The 20913-nt window shown below is 38.2% G+C and overlaps 1 protein-coding gene across 2 annotated transcripts in view; it reads right to left on the reverse strand.

Moving 5' to 3' along the window:
* Positions 1-20913, reverse strand: part of FAF1 (Fas associated factor 1) — a 527993-nt gene that overhangs the window by 294093 nt on the left and 212987 nt on the right. For both annotated transcript variants that reach the window (XM_017548715.2, XM_017548716.2), the window contains exon 6: positions 15566-15657. In XM_017548715.2, the coding sequence (XP_017404204.1) occupies positions 15566-15657 (92 nt within the window). The remainder of the gene's footprint in view (positions 1-15565; positions 15658-20913) is intronic.

Genomic DNA, 20913 nt, shown 5'->3' on the forward strand with positions numbered 1-20913 from the left:
TTTTTTTTACTCATTATGGTAGGTGCACTCTGGACAAAGCTTACCATGAGATCTCTAAGCCATCTTTCTAAGTGTGACTAGGTTAGTAGGACAGGTCTACTGCATCAGTCCATCAGGATCTGAAGACTCAATCCTAACTCCTACAGACCACATGAGCATAAAGGTCCTAAGATTTAGATCTAGGGCAAGAGGTAAAAGAAACCATTTAGGACTCAGGTCTAGGCCACATCCTCTCCAGGTGCTTGCCTGGCCATCAAAGCAGTTTTGTTTTCCAATTTGGCTATTGATTTCTATGTGCCTAATCTACTGCTAAGAACTAGAAGAAAGGAAGGATGAGTGGCATCACGAATACCTCAAAATCTAGAAGACCGTCTATTTTCAGGTATGATCTGAGGCCCATTGCAGACTTCCCTAAGTCATACAGTAGCAGAGCTGGACCTAAAACTCAGCTATCTTGACTTGCTACTTCTCAATTCCTTCCAGAGCACCCATGGGAAAATATAACAACTCCATTCTTGCTTAATTCATGGCTACTGTCATCTGCTTTCCCACCAATGGTTTTCCAAGGACAAAAACAAAAAGCCTTTTTTTTTTTTTTTTTTTTTGGGAGAGATTCTCACTCTGTTGCCCAGCCTGGAGTGCAGTGGTACGATCTTGGCTCACAGCAACTTCTGCCTCCCAGGTTCCAGCAATTCTCGTGCCTCAGCCAACTGAGTAGCTATGATTACAGGCGTTCACCACCATGTCCAGCTAATTTTTTTATTTTTAGTAGAGCTGGGGTTTTGCCACGTTGGCGAGGCTGGTCTCCAACTTCTGACATCAAGTGATCCAACTGCCTTGGCCTCCTAAAGTGTTGGGATTACAGGCATGAGCCACCACACCCAGCTGAAAAGCCAAATATTTTAACACCACTGGTTTACTCAACTATCACAGAAGTGCCATTTAGCACCCTGAATTTACTCCTGCTTGAACAAATAGCAACTAATTCAAAGCTATAGTTAAATGCAACTTCACAACCCAGAGGCCACACAAGAGGGTGATATGCTTGACTGCAGGACCAGAGATCAATAATACCCTCACATAAAGTCATTAAAATATTAACTGAAGGGAATTCCACCAAGATGGCCAAAGAGCAACAGCTCCGGTCTGCAGTTCCCAGTGAGAGCACGCCAAGATGAGTGATCTCCGCACTTCCAACTGAGGTACCAGGTTCATCTCATGGGGACTGGTTAGACAGTGGGAGCAGTCCTAGGTGGGCAACCCGAAGCAGGGTGGGGTATCACCTCACTAAGGAGGCGCAAGGGGCCAGAAAACTCTTGCTCCCAGCCAAGGGAAACCATTAGGGACTTTTACAGTCACTCTGGCACTCTGGCTCAGATACTGCGCTTTGACCATGGTGTACACAACCTGCAGACCAGGAGATTCCCTCTGACACTAACAACGCCAGCGCCTCAGGTTTCCAGCACAAAATTGGGTGGCCGAGTGGTGCCTGGAGCACCAGCACGACAGAACTGCCCATTCCCCTGAAAAAGGGGGCTGAAGCCAGGGAACCAAGTGAGCTGGCTCGGCGGGTCCCACTCCCATGAAGACGGGCAAGCTAAGACCCACTGGCTGGAAATTCTCGCAGCAGTATAAGCTTGACCCAGGACCGTTGAGCTTGGTGGGGGGAGGGGCACCTGCCATTGCTGAGGCTCTGGTAGGAGTCTTCAGCATTGCCAGTGTAAACAAAGCCTCCAGGAAGTTTACACAGCAGCTGGGCGGAGCACAGTAGCTCAGCAATGCCTCTGCAGGCAGATTTTCAAGTAGATTCCCTTCTTGCTAGGCAGGGCATCTCAGAAAAAAAAAGACAGCAGTCAGTCAGGGACATACAAAACCCCCACCTACCTGGGACAGAGCACCTGGGAAAAGGGGCAGTTGTGGGTTCTGCTTCAGCAGACATAAAAGTCCCTACCCGGCAGCCCTGAAGGGAGCAATAGGTCCCCCAGAACACTGCTGGAGCTCCATTAAGGGACAAGTTACCTCCTCAAGTGGCTCCCTGACCCTCCATGTAACCTAACTGGGAGACACATCATAAGAAGAGCTCTGGCTGTCATCTGGCAGGTACCCTCTTGGACGAAGCTACCAGAGGAAAGAACAGGCAGCAATCATTACTGTTTTGCAGCCCCTGCAGCTGATTCCCAGGCAAGCAGGGTCTGGAGTTGACCTCCGGCAAACTCCAGCAGACCTGCAGCAGAGGGGCCTGTTAGAAGGAAAACTAACAAACAGAAAGAAATAGCTTCAACATCAACAGAAAGGACATCCACTCAGAAACCCCATTCAAAAAGTCACGAACTTCAAAGACCAAAGGTAGATAAATTCACAAAGATGGGAAGGAACCAATGCAAAAAGGCTGAAATCGCCAAAGGCCAGAACGCCTCTTCTCCTCCAAGGGATCACAACCCCTCACCAAAAAGGGAACAAAACTGGATGGAGAATGAGTATAACGAATTGACAGAAGCAGGCTTCAGCAGGTGGGTGGTAACAAACTTCTCCAAGCTAACAGAGCATGTTCTAACCCAATGCAAGAAAACTAAGAACCTTGAAAAAAGGTTAGACGAAATGCTAAGGAGAATAACCAGCATAGGGAAGAAAATAAACATATTGGAGCTGAAAAACACAGCATGAGAACTTCATGAAGCATACAAAAGTTTCAATAGCCAAACTGATCAAGCAGAGGAAAGGATATCAAAGACTGAAGCTCAACTCAATGAAATAAAGGCAAGACTAGAGAAAAAAACAGTGAAAAGAAATGAACAAAGCCTCCAAGAAATAAGGGATTATATGAAAAGACCAAATCTACGTTTGATTGGTGTACCTGAAAGTGATGGGGAGAATGAAACCAAGTTGGAAAACACTCTTCAGGATATTATCCAGGAGAACTTACCCAACCTAATAAGGCAGGCCAACATTCAAATACAGGAAATACAGAGAACACTGCAAAGGTATTCCTTGAGAAGAACAACCCCAAAGCACATAATCATCTGGTTCACCAGGGCTGAAATAAAGGAAAAAATGCTAAGGGTAGCCAGAGAGAAAGGTAGGGTTACCAACAAAGAGAAGCCCATCAGACTCACAGCGGATCTCTTGGCAAAAACCCTACAAGCCAGAAGAGAGTGGGGGCCAATATTCCACATCCTAAAAGAAAAGAATTTTCAACCCAGAATTTCACATCCAGCCAAACTAAGCTTCATAAGCAAAGAAGAAATAAAATCCTTTATGAACAAGACTGCTGAGAGATTTTGTCACCACCAGGCCTGCCTTACAAGAGCTCCTGAAGGAAGCCCTAAATATGGAAAGGAACACCCAGTACCAGCCACCGCAAAAGCACATCAAACTGTAAAGACCATCAACACTATGAAGAAACTGCATCAACTAATGGGCAAAACAACCAGCTAGCATCAAAATGGCAGGATCAAATTCACACATAACAATATTAACCTTAAATGTAAATAGGCTAATCGCCCCAGTCAAAAGACACAGACTGGCAAATTGGATAAAAAGCCAAGACCTACCAGTCTGCTGTATTCAGGAAACCCATCTCACGTGCAAAGACACATATAGGCTCAAAATAAAGGGATGGAGGAAGATTTATCAAGCAAATGGAGAGCAAAAAAAAGCAGGGGTTGCAATCCTAGTCTCTGATAAAATGAACTTTAAAGCAACAAAGATCAAAAGAGATAAAGAATGGCATTATATAACGGTAAAAGGATCAATGCAAGGAGAAGATCTAACTATCCTAAATACATATGCACCCAGTACAGAAGCACCCAGATTCATAAAGCAAGTTCTCACTAACCTAGAGAGACTAAGACTCCTACACAATAATAATGGGAGACTTTAACACCCCACTGTCAATACTAGGCAGATCAAAGAGACAGAAAATTAACAAGGATATCCAGAATTTGAACTTTGGACCAAGTGGACCTAATAAACATGTACAGAACTCTCCACCCCAAATCTACAGAATATACATTCTTCTCAGCACCACATCACACTTATTCTAATCTAAAATTGACCACATAATTGGAAGTAAAACACTCCCCAGCAAATGCAAAAGAACAGAAATCATAACAAACAGTCTCTCAGATCCCAATGCAATCAAATTAGAACTCAAGATTATGAAACTCACTCAAAACTGTACAACTACATGGAAACTAAACAACCTGCTCCTGAATGACTACTCAATAAATAGTGAAATGAAGGCAGAAATAAAGATGTTCTTCGAAACCAATGAGAATGAAGATACAATGTACCAGAATCTCTGGAAGACATTCAAAACAGTGTCTAAAGGGATATTCATAGCACTAAATGCCCACCAGAGAAGCAAGGAAAGATATAAATTCGACACTCTAATGTCAAGATTAAAAGAACTAGAGGAGCAAGATCAAACAAATTCAAAAGCTAGCACAAGGCAAGAAATAACTAAGACCAAAGCAGAACTGAAGCAGATAAAGACACAAAAAATCCATCAAAAAAAAAAAATCAATAAATCCAGGAGTTTTTTGAAAAGATCAATGAAACAGACCACTAGCCAGATTAATAAAAAAAGAAAAGAGAGAAGATTCAAATAAATGCAATAAAAAATGGTAAAGGGAATATCATCACTGATCCCACAGAAATACAAATTACTACCATCAGAGATTACTATAAACAACTCTATGTAAATAAGCCAGTAAATCTAGAAGAAATGGATAAATTCCTGGACACTTACAACCTACCAAGACTAAACCAGGAAGAAGTTGAATTCCTAAATAGACCAATAACAAGGCCTGAAGTTGAGGGAAAATTAATAGCCTACCAATGAAAAAGAGTCCAGGCCCAGAGGGGTTCACAGCCAAATTCCAACAGACGTACAAAGAGGAGCTGGTAACCATTCCTTCTGAAACTATTCCAAACAATACAAAAAGAGGGAATCCTCCCTAACTCATTTTATGAGATCAACATCATCCCGATACCAAAACCTGGCAGAGACATAACTAAAAAAGAAAATTTCAGGCCAATATCCATTATGAACGTCAACGCAAAAATCTTCAATAAAATACTGGCAAACTGAATCCAACAGCACATCAAAAAGCTTATCCATCACAATCAAGTCAGCTTCATCCCAGGGATGCAAGGCTGGTTCGACATCTGCAAATCTATAAACGTAATCCATCACATAAACAGCACCAAAGACAAAACCCCCCTGATTATCTCAATAGATGCAGAGAAGGACTTCAATAAAATTCAATAGCCCTTTATGCTAAAAACTCTCAATAAACTAGGTATCGATGGATTGTATCTCAAAATAATACGAGCTATTTGTGACAAATCCTCAGCCAACATCATACTGAATGGGCAAAACTGCAAGCATTCCCTTTGAAAACTGGCACAAGACAAGGATGACCTCTCTCACCACTCCTCTTCAACATAGTATTAAAAGTTCTGGCTAGGGCCATCAGGCAAGAGAAAGAAATAAAGGGTATTCGAATAGGAGGAGAGGATGTCAAATTGTCCCTGTTTGGCAGATGACATGATTGTATATTTAGAAAACCCCATCATCTCAGCCGTAAACCTCCTTAAGATGATAAGCAACTTCAGCAAAGTCTCAGGATACAAAATCAATGTGCAAAAATCGCAAGCATTCCTATACACCAATAACAGACAAACAAAAAGCCAAATTATGAGTGAACTCCCATTCACAATTGCTACAAAGAGAATAAAATATCTAGGAATACAACTAACAAGAGATGTGAAGGACCTCTTCAAGGAGAACTACAAACCATTGCTCAAGGAAATAAGAAAGGACACAAACAGATGGAAAAACATTCCATGCTTATGGTTAGGAAGACTCAACATTGTGAAAATGGCCATACTGTCCAAAGTAATTTATAGATTCAGTGCTAACACCATCAAGCTACCAATGACTTTCTTCACTGAATTGGAAAAAAAAAAAAAAACACCTTAAACTTCATATGAAACCAAAAAAGAGCCTGCATAGCCAAGACAATCCTAACCAAAAAAAAAACCCAAAAAACAAAAAACAAAAAGCAAAGCTGCAAGCATCACCCTACCTGACTTCAAACTATATTACTAGGTTACTGTAATCAAAACAGCGTGGTACTGGTACCGAAACAGAGATATAGACCAATGGAACAGAACAGAGGCCTCAGAAAGAACGCCACACAACTACAACCATCTGTTCTTTGACAAACCTGACAAAAACAAGCAATGAGGAAAGGATTCCCTATTTAATAAATCGTGTTGGGAAAACTGGCTAGCCATATGCAGAAAGCTGAAACGGGATCCCTTCCTTACACCTTATACAAAAATTAACTCTAGATGGATTAAAGATTTAAACATGAGGCCTAACATCATAAAAACTGTAGAAGAAAACCTAGGCAATGCCATTCAGAACATAGGCATGGGCAATGGCTTCATGACTAAAACACCAAAAGCAACGGCAACAAAAGCCAAAATAGACAAATGGGATATAATTAAACTTAAAAGCTTCTGCACAGCAAAAGAAACTATCAGTAGAATAAACCAGTAACCAACAGAATGAGAAAATTTTTGCAATCTACCATCTGATAAAGGGCTAATATCCAGAATCTATGGAGAACTTAAACAAATTTACAAGAAAAAAACTACATCAAAAAGTGGGCAAAGGATATGAACAGACACTTTTCAAAAGAAGGCATTTATGCAGCCAACAAACATATGAAAAAAAGGTCATCATCACTGGCTACTAAAGAAATGCAAATCAAAACTACATTAAGATACCACCTCACACCAGTCAGAATGGTGATCATTAAAAAATCAGGAGACAGATGCTAGAGAGAATGCAGAGAAATAGGAATGCTTTTACACTGTTGGTGGGAGTGTAAATTAATTTAACCATTGTGGAAGACAGTGTGGCAATTCCTCAAGGATCTAGAAATAGAAATACCATTGGACCTGGCAATCCCATTCCTGGGTATGTACCCAAAGGTTTATAAATCATTCAATTATAAATACACATGTACATGCATGTTTACTGCAGCATTATTCACAATAGCAAAGACTTGGAACCAACCCAAATGCCCATCAATGACAGACTGGATAAAGAAAATATGGCACATATACCCTATGGAATACTATGCTGCCATAAAAAAGGATGAGTTCATGTCCTTTGCAGGGACGTGGATAAATCTGGAAACCATCATTCTCAGCAAACTGACACACCAAAAGAAAACCAAACATCGCATGTTCTCACTCATCAGTGGGTGTTGAACGATGAAAAAACATGGACACAGGGAGGGGAACATCACACACTGGGGCCTGGGGGTGGGGAGCTACGGGAGGAATAGGAGGGGGTGGGGGGATTGGGGAGGGATAGCATTAGGAGAAATACCTAATGTAGATCACAGGGCGATGGATGCAGCCAACCACCACCATGGCATGTGTATACCTATGTAACAAAACTTCATGATCTGCACATGTACCCCAGAACTTAAAGTATAATAAATATATGTGTATTTATGTGTGTATATGTGTGTGTGTGTATATATACATATATATACATATATATGTATATATACGTGTGTGTGTGTGTATATATATAAACTGAAACCGTAAGTCCAGTACGAAAAGGTCAAAGTCCAATAGCAAGACTCAATACTACTTGTAAAAGGGACAACTACAAACAATGGATACCATCTTTTCTGTCACACCTTGCTATTATATAAAAATGAAGAAAATATACATAATTAAAATAGAACTAGACGTTTTCATCACTTACTAGACTATGACCAAAGCAAGTTGCAAAGACTGTCGTTTGTTATCAAGAAATTTCTAGGCCGGGCACAGTGGCTCACACCTGTAATCCCAGTACTATGGGAAGCCAAGGCGGGCGGATCACAAGGTCAAGAGATCGAGACCATCCTGGCCACCACGGGGAACCCCTATCTCTACTAAAAATACAAAAAAAATTAGCCAGGTGAGGTGGCACGCACCTGTGGTCCCAGCTACTCGGGAGGCTGAGGCGGAAGAATCGCTTGAACCCAAGAGGTGGAGGTTGCAGTGAGCTGAGATTATGCCACTGCACTCTAGCCTGATGACGGAGCAAGACTCCGTCTCAAAAAAGAAAGAAAAAAAAAGAAATTCCTTCAGTCCTTTTCTAGCAAGGTGATCATCAGCAATACAAAGCCCAGAAACGTCAAACCTTCTCCAATTATATTTATACATGGCCTTAGGGCTTTGGCACTAGCCATATCTCCATCTCTTCACTCTGACCTTCACTTAGATGGCCCCTCCATCTTTACTGCCTCAGCTTAAATAGTACATCTTCAGTGAGGCCTTTCTTGACCTTAGAAACCACACTAGTTATTAAATTACTCACTATCACATCACCATATTTTAGCTTTCTGCAGAGCACTTATCTGACATTTTTTCTTGTTACCTTGTTCACAGTTTTATTATAAACAAGATATACCCTCAATCTGGGTGACTACTATCTAATCACCTGCCAGTGCAATTAGAATAAAGCAGGCAGGAGAATATGAAGGAGCAGAATTGCTGAGTCTTCCAGTCTTCATCTTTCTTCCATGCTGGATGCTTCTTGCCCTCAAACATCAGACTCCAAATTCTTCAGCTTTTGGACTCTTGGACTTACACTAGTGGTTTGCAGGGGCTCTCGGGCCTTTGGCCACAGACTGAAGGCTGCACTATCAGCTTCCCTATTTTTTTTAAGGTTTTGGAACTTGGACTGATCCACCATTGCTTTCTTGCTTCTCAACATGCAGACGGCCTACTGTGGGACTTTACCTTGTGATCGTGTGAGTCAATTCTCCTTAATGAACTCCCTTTCATATATATATATATATATATATACATGTCTCCTATTTGTTCTGTTCCCCTAGAGAACCCTGACTAATACAATTACTAATATCACTAATACAATGCATAGTAATGCAGATGATCTGCCCACCTCAGCCTCCCAAAGTGTTGAGATTACAGGCATGAGCCACCACACTGGGCAAAGACTACAAATTTCTAAGTATCATTTTTGCTGTATCCACAGTTTTAGTATCTAGCACTCACTTATGTTCACTTTTAAGTATCTGGTGTTGCTATTATGACTTCATTTTTACCCATAAACTGTTTTGAAGTAAAATATTTGTAGGATCCAAATGTATGGGGGACTTAGGGGGTATCTTTTTATTACTACTTTACTTCTAATTTTATTGCATAATGACCAGATAAGGCAGTCAATATGATAGTGATCCACTGACGCTGGCTTTGTGTTCTACCACATGGTCAGTTTTCTAAGTATTTCATGTGTATTTTATGGGGTTATTAAAATCTTCTATAGCTGACAAAGATATATTGATAAATACATTATTTTCTGAAAGATTTTGTGTTCAGTGTGGGGTTGGTCTATTTCTCCTTGTAGTTCTGTCCAATTTTGCAGACTTGTGCATACAAGCCCACAAATGTCATATCTTCTTGGCAAACTGTTTTTCAATGTTATTTGCCTTAAATTCAATTTTATGTGATATTAATATTATTATAGTACCTTCTTACAGTTAATATTTGCCTGGAGTACTAAGAGTATCACTTTCTTTTCCTTTATTTTGTCTGTCATTTCTTTAAAAGATGCCTCTTTGGAAAATGTACGGCTATTTTTGAAAATCCTATTTCAGAGTTTCTAACAGGAGAGTTTAATACTTTTTTTGTTTATGAAGAATTCTGATAAATTTGATTTTTCTTTTTGCCACCATATTTTCTGTTTTCTACTCTCCTTATTTTCCTGTGTTTCTGTTTCAAACTCCTGTTTGCTGACGTATTGACTGAGTTCCTCATTTCCTTTTTTCTTCCAGATGTATGCAGGCTATTTTTTTTCAGTGTTTATCCCCTTTATTTATAACACTTAGATTTGTGTGTTTAAAATATAAAGTTAATCAGTATCTTTAGCCTTCTTCAACTGTAGTTCCCAATAACCACTACCTCTGTATTGTCACCCCACCTCTAACTCTAACTCAGTTTCTCTGTCTGCAAAACAGGTTATCATATCCACTTATGATTTACTATGATAACATATTTACTATGATGATTTAATAGGATAACATACAAAGCAGGCTTGCCAAAAAACCTGGGTTCATAAATAATTACTGTGTCACTGTAATTTATCAAATAGTTTAGCTTCATACTTCCTTAACATCCTTATTCTCATATTACCTATTTTCTATTTTGATGTTATAATTTGGACTTTTTCATAAACAAAAGATCTAGATTTACTGAAACAGCACTGAAATCTAGATCCCAGAAATGCTCTCCATTTATCTCCAATCTTCTATTGTTATACCTTTCCTATTGTCTCTAAATCTGTTACCTAATGTTGTTTCAACACTTAATCCCTGGGCTCCACCCTTATCTCCCTGCTATAAACTGAAGTATGTCCCTCTAGAATTTGTACGTTGACTCTCTGACACCCACTGTAACTGTATTTAGAGAGAGGGTCTTCAGGATGTAACTCAGCGTAAAGGAGGTCATAGGGCTGAGTCCTAATCTGATGGGATTGGTGTCCTCATAAAAAGATGAAAGAAAACCAGAGTTCTCTTTCTTTCTCTCTGTCACATGAGGACACAACATTAAGACGGGTTTGTAAACCAGGAAAAGAGCCTTCACTAGAAACTGACTGTAATGGAACCTTCATTTTGGAGGTTTCCAACCTCAAGAACAAGGATAAATAAATGCCTGTTGTTTAAACTACCCAACCCTGGCCGGGTGTGGTGTCTCACGCCTATAATCCAAGCACTTTGGAGGCCAAGGTGGGCGGATCACCTGAGGTCAGGAGTTCAAGACCAGCCTGACCAACATGGTGAAACTCCATCTTAATAAATAAATAAATAAACAACCTACCCAGCCCTAGCAAACTAAAACAGTTCTATTTCTGCTATGTTGCCAGGCTGGAGTGCAGTGACATGATCTCAACTCACTGCAATCTCTGCCTCCCGGGTTCAAGTGATTATCCTGTCTCAGCCTCCTGAGTAGCTGGAGTTACAGGCGCACACCACTGTACCCAGCTAATTTTTCTATTTTTAGTGGAGATGGGGTTTCACCATGTTGGCCAGGCTGGTCTTGAACTCCTGACCCCAAGCAATCTACCAACCTCAACCTCCCAAAGTGCTGGGATTACAGGTGTGAGCCACTACGCCCAGCTTTGGCCACATATTCTATTTTTGTTTCACTTGATTACATTTTTCCTACCTGCTGTCTCTTACTCCTTGTGCTTCCAATACTTCTCTAGTATCTTACCTTGACTTCTCCCTCAACTTCTCCTTCCCTTCACAGTCAAGTTTTCTGAAAATAACAGTAGCCATTTCTTCATTTCTTGTTTATCCCTTAAAATCTACTATAATTGGGTTCTCATTCTCACCGTTCTACCAAAAATGATTTTAACAAAGTCATTACTTATATTCCCAACCCAGTGGCTTTAAAAATAATCAGCATCTAAGTTAGAATACACTTCAGTATTTTATACTGTTGGATATTTGAAACAAAAAAACACAGGTAGTAGTACAGAGATATATGACTTTGAATTACAGACAGGACACACACAAATGAAAAGCTCCACAGGCAACTGAAACATGTGAGTTGCTAAACAGAGATTTGTAAGTTATCCATACAGATTTAGAAATTGAAGAGTTGAGAGTAGATATCAGGGAGAAGGTACAATAAGAAAGACTTCTGAGAAGAGAACTCTCCAGAATACCAACATTTAGAGCAGGTGAAGAAACGAAGAGTTTAGGAAGAAAACTGGATGAAGCAATCAGAACACCAAGAGTGAGTTGTTATCTAAGAACATTTTCTGTACAGGAATAACTTAAGAAAAGGCCTAATAGTTTTAATAAATAGGTTACAGGCTACTTGAGGACACAGCTTATTTTTATTTAGTAAGTAATCAATAAGTCATTGATGGACTGAATCGTTCCTATAACATGAAACAGCATAATTAACAGTTTTTTTTCTCCTTTCTAATTTTACTGTGATTTATAATAGAATTTACAGTTGTATCATAGAGGCCACTGAAGTACTATTTCACCCTTTCAATTAATCAGTGAGATCTGACTTCTTTCTTAAAAGGGCTTAAAATTCTTTTAACTGCTATAAAGATTATGATTAAGAGTTTGCTCTTTAATTCTCAAAACGCTTGAAATTCTGTTTTCTGAAACACATAATTTACTTTAAAAACATTCAATTTACAATTATAGGCACTCATATGGTAATTTTGCTGCTCTCAGTTTATACTATTTCTTCCTCTAGAAAGAAATTACATATTAATACAAAGACTCAATTACCAGGCACCCCCTAGTGGCAGTAAAATCAAGTTAAGAAGTTTTTTTGTTTCTCGTTTTTTGTTTTTTTTTTTAAATAGGACATGGTTTGAGATATAGTTTTCCGTATTTATACTTCCTTAACAAAACTTAAGAATGGGATAGTCTGTCAGTGAACAATTTAAGAAACATTTTATTTTATTTTATTTTATTTTATTTTATTTTATTTTATTTATTTAGAGACAGGGTCTTGCTCTGCTGCCCAGGCTGAAGTGCAGTGGTATGATCACAGCTCACTCTAACCTTGAACACTTGGGCTCAAGCAATTCTCATGCCTCCGCCTCCTGAGTAGTTAGGGCTCCAGGTGTGTGCCACAACACACAGCTATTTCACAAAAATTTTTTGTAGAGATGCAGTCTCTCTATGTTCTCCAGGCTGGCCTCAAACTCCTACCCTCAAGTGATTCTCCCACTTCAACCTCCCAAAGTGCTGGGATTATAGGCATGAGCCTATAGGATTCATTCTTAGTTACAGTATATTATGGGATTATAGGCTTAGGCCTATAATCCCATAATATACTGTAACTAAGAGTGAATTCACACACTGAAATTTCATGCAAATTCTTAAGAATTATAAGATAATACATGCAAATGCAAGAATATATACATAAACCTTCCCATTTTACTCTACCAATTACAGAGTTGGTATATTCATTTGCCAATTCCCAAATATAACACTTAGAATCATAATTACTCTTTTCTCTTTTTTAAATTATAAACTAGGTTGCAAATTACAACTAAGATTTCTATGAATCCATAAATAACAAAATTCTGCAAAAGCAAATCAGTTTGATTCATTAGACAGTCTAGTACAAAGCAAGTTTATCTACCATTTTTGATAATATGATATTCTATATAACTTACTAGGATATTGTTTGCTTGATTCTACTATATATTTAAGATGCCAAAACTTATTTTTATTTGATGAATCACAAAATAAAACTCACAACTCAAAAATAATTACCATTAGCTTTTAAGGTTCTGCATGGATTTTGTTTTGTTTTTTAAATTGCCTCCCACGAAATCAGCTTTTAAGATATATGTTATTTTAAAAATCTCTCATTTTATAGAAAGATATACTGAATAAACATACTACAAGAAGGAAACACTGGCTTTTAAGTTGTGTTTTAATAAAATGTGCATTAATATGACTTTTAAATTAGCAGGAGTCTTCATTTGTCCCTCCTCATGCTACGTTTTTTGTTCACCTTTGAATTTTTCTCCCTTTCTTATTCTTCCAACACAAGAAACAGAATCATTATAACTTGGTAAAAGTCCACAGAGCCAACTAGAGAAGGATATTTTAATGCTATATAAAGTACTCATTCTCCAATAAACACTGGAGAATGTTTCTTTCTTATTCTTCCAACACAAGAACAGAATCATTATAACTTGATAAAAATCCACAAAGCCAACTGGAGAAGGATACTTTCATACTATATAAAGTATTCATTCTCCAATAAACACTGTATTTAAGTAGGACTGTAGACTCCTACTTGCCTAGAGAGTGTGCAACTGGCAATCAAACTAAGGTCAGCTACATGGCAATGAAGAACATTTCCATTAGCCCAGGAAGACATTTTGATAAATCCATTTAATCATGCTCCTGGAAAGCAATAGATTTATAAACAATGATATTTCCTGTCTGCTTTTAATTATATGGATTACATATTTTATGATAGTGATTATACTTTGTTAACTAACCTACAAAATAATGTTCTATCTGACTAGATACAGAACCATACCTGTAAGTCTTTAACTTAATCTCATCTGAAGTATATATCAACATTATTATAAACACATGGTCTGTAAGTTTGTGTTTGTAATTTTGTTACTGTGTGCAAATTCCACTTTCTATTAATATATGATGTAAACATAGATGATAAAGAGCAATCCAAGAACTCTTTAAATTCTTAACCCCAAACAAACTATTAACAGACCATGAAATAAAACTACACAAGATTTAACTTTTCAGTTCAGTGATTTCTACTTCAGTGAAGCAAAATTTGATTTTCTTTTTGCTATTATCTACATAAAAATCAAGATATCTGGTAAGTGGAGGGGGGAAAGCTTGACAATATTCAAAGTTTAGGGACACAGGTCTCTCTACCACAAAAAACCACCAAGTTGTATTTAGGAGAGAAAAATTTATAAATGAGATAATACATGCAAATGTAAGTATGCAAGAGTATATACATAAACCTTATATTTACATACATAGAAAATTTAAAAATAACAAACATAGTTCTGGAATAATACTGTATGAAAACATTCTTCATAAAAATTATCACTAGCATAATCATTCACTATGGATCAGTTTGCTTCATTTAACAATAAAAATATATATATAATTAAAAATTAAAACCATGTGATCATTGTATAAGCGTATTGAGTTCCACTTTGAAAACTGAAAAAACAATGAAACCCTCTATTCCAAACAGAGAGAAAATCTTAATAAAAAATTTATATCGCTGGCACAGTGGCTCATGCCTGTAATCCCAGCACTTTGGGAGGCCGAGGCGGGCGATAACTTGAGGTCGGGAGTTTGACACCAGCCTGACCAACATGGAGAAACCCTTTTTCCACTAAAAATACAAAATTAGCTGGATGTAGTGGCACATGCCTGTAATCCCAGCTACCCGGGAGGCTAAGGCAGGAGAATCGCTTGAACCTGGGAGGGGAAGGTTGCGGTGAGCCAAGATTGCCTCCAGCCTGGGCAACAAGAACAAAACACGGTCTCAAAAAAAAAAAAAAAAAAGAATTATATTAGTATTTTTCAAGCTTTACTCTGCTTGAAAAATTGATTGAGCAGAATGAATTTTCCTCAAAGGTATGTGTCTTTAGCAATGAGAGAGATTGGAATTCTATTTACATTTCCTTTTCCTTCCAACTTGAATCCTTTCCCTTCAGTCAGAGAAATACCATTTTGACAATTTAAAAAAATTATACTGGAGTTCTGCTAAACATTTTAAAGTCGTATAAGATGATTATACCACTAAAACAAACTACCCAGACCAAATTGTGTCAAAACTGACACACTTCATAGTAGTTGGTAAGGTCAAGCTTCAACAAGATTTGTATTTGATTTAATTTTGAGGTTCATATACAACTTAAAGCAATTTTAACAACTGAGGTTGTATTTCAGATTCCCAGGAAATATAAACACCTTACCTAGCATGACTAGATGATGAAGGTGGTGGCAAATCTGGTGTAAGGACATAAAGACTGTTGTTTTTTGGCAAGTGTAGCGATTTTAGGACCGTCTGCAAAAGAAAAAATAAAACAAAAAAATGAATGTTGATTATGGTGATTATTCATTACTGATTTTTCCTATAATTCTTGAAAAATTGTTAACTATGTAGTTTGATTTTTTTCGTCTTTTGATAATTTCCTAAATAGGTTAATGCAGAAGAACTACTGAATCCAAGTAACCTTATTTCCCAAATATAATAGAGTATATCTGGAGCGTGTGTGTGTGTGTGTATTCAGAATTTTTTTTGTTAAAGCTCTCACTCTTTGGAATGACTAAACTACTACTGGGCTTCATATGACCTACTATTTTGATAATATATATATATAGTGTGTGTGTGTGTGTGTGTGTATATATATATTATATTATATATTATATATATATTATATATGGGAAATATGGTTGTATACCTGTATAACTGTATGTATACAACATTCAGGTTTATGCTAGTTTACTTTATATATGCATGTGTATATATGTGTGTGTATATACACATATATGTATTCTATATAATTTTATATATATTATATATTTTATATATGTATATATATGTGTGTATATACACACATAAACCTGAATGTAGCAAACACCTGAATGTTAATATATAAACTCTTTAGTTCATGAAGCAATACAAATAGAAAAGGACACAGCTGGGAATCTATTACCTTTTAGATCCTTGCAACTAATATATACTTCATTTCAGGATCATCGTGGCAAAAATTAGCAATACAGGTTTTCAGAGATCATTAGACCTTGAAAAGATCACTCAGAATATCTTAAATCACTGATTTTATAGATAGGAAGCTATATAGCCTGAGAGGTTAAGTAACTTGGGATGAGGTCTTTAGTGCTACCTAGATATCTTACTGCAGATGTCTTTTTTGTTAAAGCTCTCTCTCTTTGGAATGAATACGCTCTACTATTGGGCTACATATGACCTACTATTTTGATAAGCATAGAAAATTTCACTATATTTATCTGCCAGAAAACTCACATACATTTCAAACTCCTAACCTGAAGGGAAAAACTTGCTGAGTACTTCAAACTTTTCTTGACAGCAATATACATTAAGAAATACATTGTACATCTTTACATCATAAGCCAGGGCACGCACTTATTCAACAGATATTTATTGAGCCGCCTACTCTGTATCAGGACTACTCCAGTCACTGAGAATATAGCAGTGAACACAATAGCCTAAAATAAAATTCTCTGATCTTATGGAGCTTACATTTTAGTCGGAATAAATAAAATAAGTAACCCTATATGGCTGAATGTTGAAGGTGACAATTTTTTGACTAAACATAAAGCAGGGAAGTAGGGAGAAAGAATGTGGGATTTGGGAGCTTGGAAATTTTAAACAGGGTGATCAAGGTGGGTCTCACTTGGAGAACGTCACATTTGAGCAAAAACTTAAAAACAAACCATGAAAATATACAGAGAAAGTATATAGTCTTTCCTGGGGAGGGGCAATCCTACCCAAGCATTGAACATAAGAAACTTATTCTTGGCCCCTCCATGAGAAGACCCAGCTTATTAAGGGTGCAGTCTTAATCCAAGGGCATCGATTGACTCATATTAGTTATGTGTTAAATGAAAAGAAATACATAATTATCTTTATTACTTTAAATACACTCTGGTGTTTCCTATACTATTCTATTTCTCTTTTTTAATTTCTTTCTTTCTTCTTCTTCTTCTTTTTTTTTTTTTTTTTTTTTTTTTTTGTTTTAATGCTGTTGACTGTAACCCACTCGATTAACTTCTCAATCCACTAATGGTTTATGGTCCATGGTTTGAAAAGAACATTGCATTAGGCAATTACCTATAACTTCACAATCTACCAGGAGACATTGACATCCTGAAACTTTATGTCAGATATGTGATATCCTTTTCAAATTGATGAGTTATCTCTATAGAGTTAACATGCAAACAAACACACACACACAAATTATTTTTAATTTTTTTTTATCTTTTCATTGTTTTACTTTGTGAATTCTTGGTAAATGCTTTCCATTTGATCAAGTCATTATTGTCCTTTTGCCATGCCGCTATCCAAAGATTTTCTATTAAATCTTTCTCATCAAGCCACATATGGCAAGATTAAATAAAATGTATACTTTCCTTAAGTCATTTATTCATGCATTCATCCTATAAACATTTATTTCAGGTCTGTTATGCCAGGCATTAAATATACAATGATGAAAAAACAGATGTGGTGCCTCTATTGATGCTGGTGTGATGGAGAATGCTGGGATGGGAGCCAAATTAGACACAGAACCCTGTTGGAGAAGGTAACTTTAAGCTGAGACTTGAATGATGAAAAAGAGCCAGCCATGTGAAGAACTGGAGGTAAAGCACTCCAGGCAGTTGAATAACATCTGTCAGACAAACATGTAAAGAGCTTGAGCCTATTAAAAGATGTCAAAAAAGGTTTTTGTGGCTGCAGCATGGAAAGGGAGATAAGAAAGGCTCAAGATGATGTTGTAGAGGTGAGAATGGGGTAAATAATACAATACCTTTTAAACTATTGTGAGTAGTCTGAGTTTTATTTCAAAGTAATAAAAAGTTATCTTTTAATGGGAGAGTGATATAATTGAATTTATGTTTTTGTTTTTTTTTTGGGACGGAGTTTCGATCTTGTTACCCAGGCTGGAGTGCAATGGCGCGATCTCGGCTCACCGCAACCTCCGCCTCCTGGGTTCAGGCAATTCTCCTGCCTCAGCCTCCTAAGTAGCTGGGATTACAGGCACGCGCCACCATGCCCAGCTAAGTTTTTGTATTTTTAGTAGAGACGGGGTTTCACCGTGTTGACCAGGATGGTCTCGATCTCTTGACCTCGTGATCCATCCGCCTCGACCTCCCAAAGTGCTGGGATTACAGGCTTGAGCCACCGCACCCGGCCTGAATTTATGTTTTTTTAAGACATCACTCTGCTGCGTGAAGAATGCACTGGAAGAAACATTGAAAGGAAGCTGAGATAACAATAATGAAGTTATCATATTGCTCCAGACAAGGGATGCTCATGACCTGAATTAAGCAGTTACAAAAGAAATACTAAAAAGTGGTCGTGGTTGAGATATATTTTGGAGACAGAATCTATAGGATTTACCAAAGAATTAGGTATTGCAAGAAACAAGAAAAGACTGCTGGCCACATGTTAAGTTTGAGACACCAATAAGATATACAAGCACAAAAGTCAATTACCAATTTGAATATGTGAATTCATAAAAGTATGAGCTAGAAATATAAATTTAGGCCGGGCACGGTGGCTCAAGCCTGTAATCCCAGCACTTTGGGAGGCCGAGGCGGGTGGATCATGAGGTCAAGAGATCGAGACCATCCTGGTCAACACGGTGAAACCCCGTCTCTATTAAAAATACAAAACATTAGCTGGGCATGGTGGTGCGTGCCTATAATCCCAGCTACTCAGGAGGCTGAGACAGGAGAATTGCCTGAACCCAGGAGGCGGAGGTTGCGGTGAGCCAAGATCGCGCAATTAAAACCAAGCCTGGGTAACAAGAACGAAACTCCATCTCAAAAAAAAAAAAAAAAAAAGAAAGAAATATAAATTTGGAGGCAATCAGAAAATTAATGTTACAGGAATAGCAGAAATCCCCTAGGGAAAGGAGTATATAGAAATAAGTATCCCGTGATGGGGAAGCAGAACAAAATTTAAAAAAAAAGAAAAAAGAAATAAGTAACTGTGGCTGGGTGCCACGGCTCATGCCTGTAATCTCAGCACTTTGGGAGGCCAAGGCAGGAGGATCACATGAGCCCAGGAATTCAAGACCAGTCTGGACAACATAGCGAGGCCCTGTCTCTACAAAAATTAAAAAAAAAAAAAAAATTAGCCAGACATGGTAGTGCACATCTGTAGTCCTAGCTACTTGGAAGGCTGAGGCAGGAGGATCACTTGAGCCAAGGAGCTCAAGGCAGCAATGAGCCATGGTTGTGCCACTGCACTCCAGCCTAAGGAACAGAATGAAAGAAAAAAGAACAAAGAAGTAACTGAAAGTATTTGTAACCAAGACTGTGTTCAAATCTTGAGTGGGGGGCGTGGAGGTGGGGGATACAGACTCTTGCTCTGTCGCCCAGGATGGAGTGTAGTGGCAGATCTCAGCTCACTGCAACCTCCACCTCCCAGGTTCAAGCAATTCTTGTGCCTCAGCCTCCCTAACAGCTGGGACTACAGGTGTGTACCACCACGCTCAGCTAATTTTTGTATTTTTAGTAGAGATGGGGGTTTCACCATGTTGTCCAAGCTGATCTCAGACTCCTGGCCTCAAGTAATCTGCCAGACTCAGCCTCCCAAAGTGTTGGGATTACAGATATGAGCCATTGCACCCAGCTAACTGTGTTCTAATGTTAGAATACATAGCTTAAAGAACATTTTCTTTCAACCCCAGCCTGCTGCCTGGTTTTGTATGGCCTGTGAGTTAAGAATGGTTTTCACTTTTTTTAATGGTTGAAAATAAAAGAAGAATATTTTACGGCATGTGAAATGACATAAAATTCAAATTTCTATGTCCATAAGCATAGTGAAACACAGTTATGCCCGTTATTTCACATATTGTCTATGGCTGCTTTCCCACTAAGAGAGCAGTGGTTGAGTAGCTGTATGACAAGAAAAGCCTAAAATATTTACTACCTGTCTCTGTACAGAAAAAAGTTTGCTGACACCTAATATAGCATATCTAAATTTCTCCATATCTTGCCAACCCCAAATTCCTATGAATACCTCACTGAAATATTCAGAACATCCCCAAGTTTCAAATGAACTTACATATAAGTACTTATAAGCGCAATGGCTACAAGAAGCCATTCACAAAAAAGACTTGAACCAAAAGTTGAAAATTTTTGTTTCCTTGTTTGTTTTTTGAGACAGAATCTTGCTCTGTCACCCACATTGGAGTACAGTGGTGCAATCTCAGCTCACTGCAGCCTCTGCCTCCTGGGTTCAAGCAATTCTCCCACATCAGCCTCCCGAGTAGCTGGGATTACAGGGCGTGCCACCACGCCCAGCTAATTTTTGCATTTTTAGTAGAGATGGGGTTTCACCACGTTGGCCAGGCTGGTCTCAAACTCCTGATCTCAGGTGATTCACCTGCCTCCCAAAGTATTGAGATTATAGGCATGAGCCACTGCGCCTGGCAAAAAGTTGAAAATTCTAAGTTTATGCCTGGCCATTAAAATGACTCAGTAACTAATGTGAAAAGATTCGGTAATTATTTCCACCTCAAACATCTAAAACTAAGCACTAACTCATTTA

Source organism: Cebus imitator, unplaced genomic scaffold (genome assembly GCF_001604975.1).
Source record: "Cebus imitator isolate Cc_AM_T3 unplaced genomic scaffold, Cebus_imitator-1.0 Scaffold214, whole genome shotgun sequence".
NCBI classification, from domain to species: Eukaryota; Metazoa; Chordata; class Mammalia; order Primates; family Cebidae; genus Cebus; species Cebus imitator.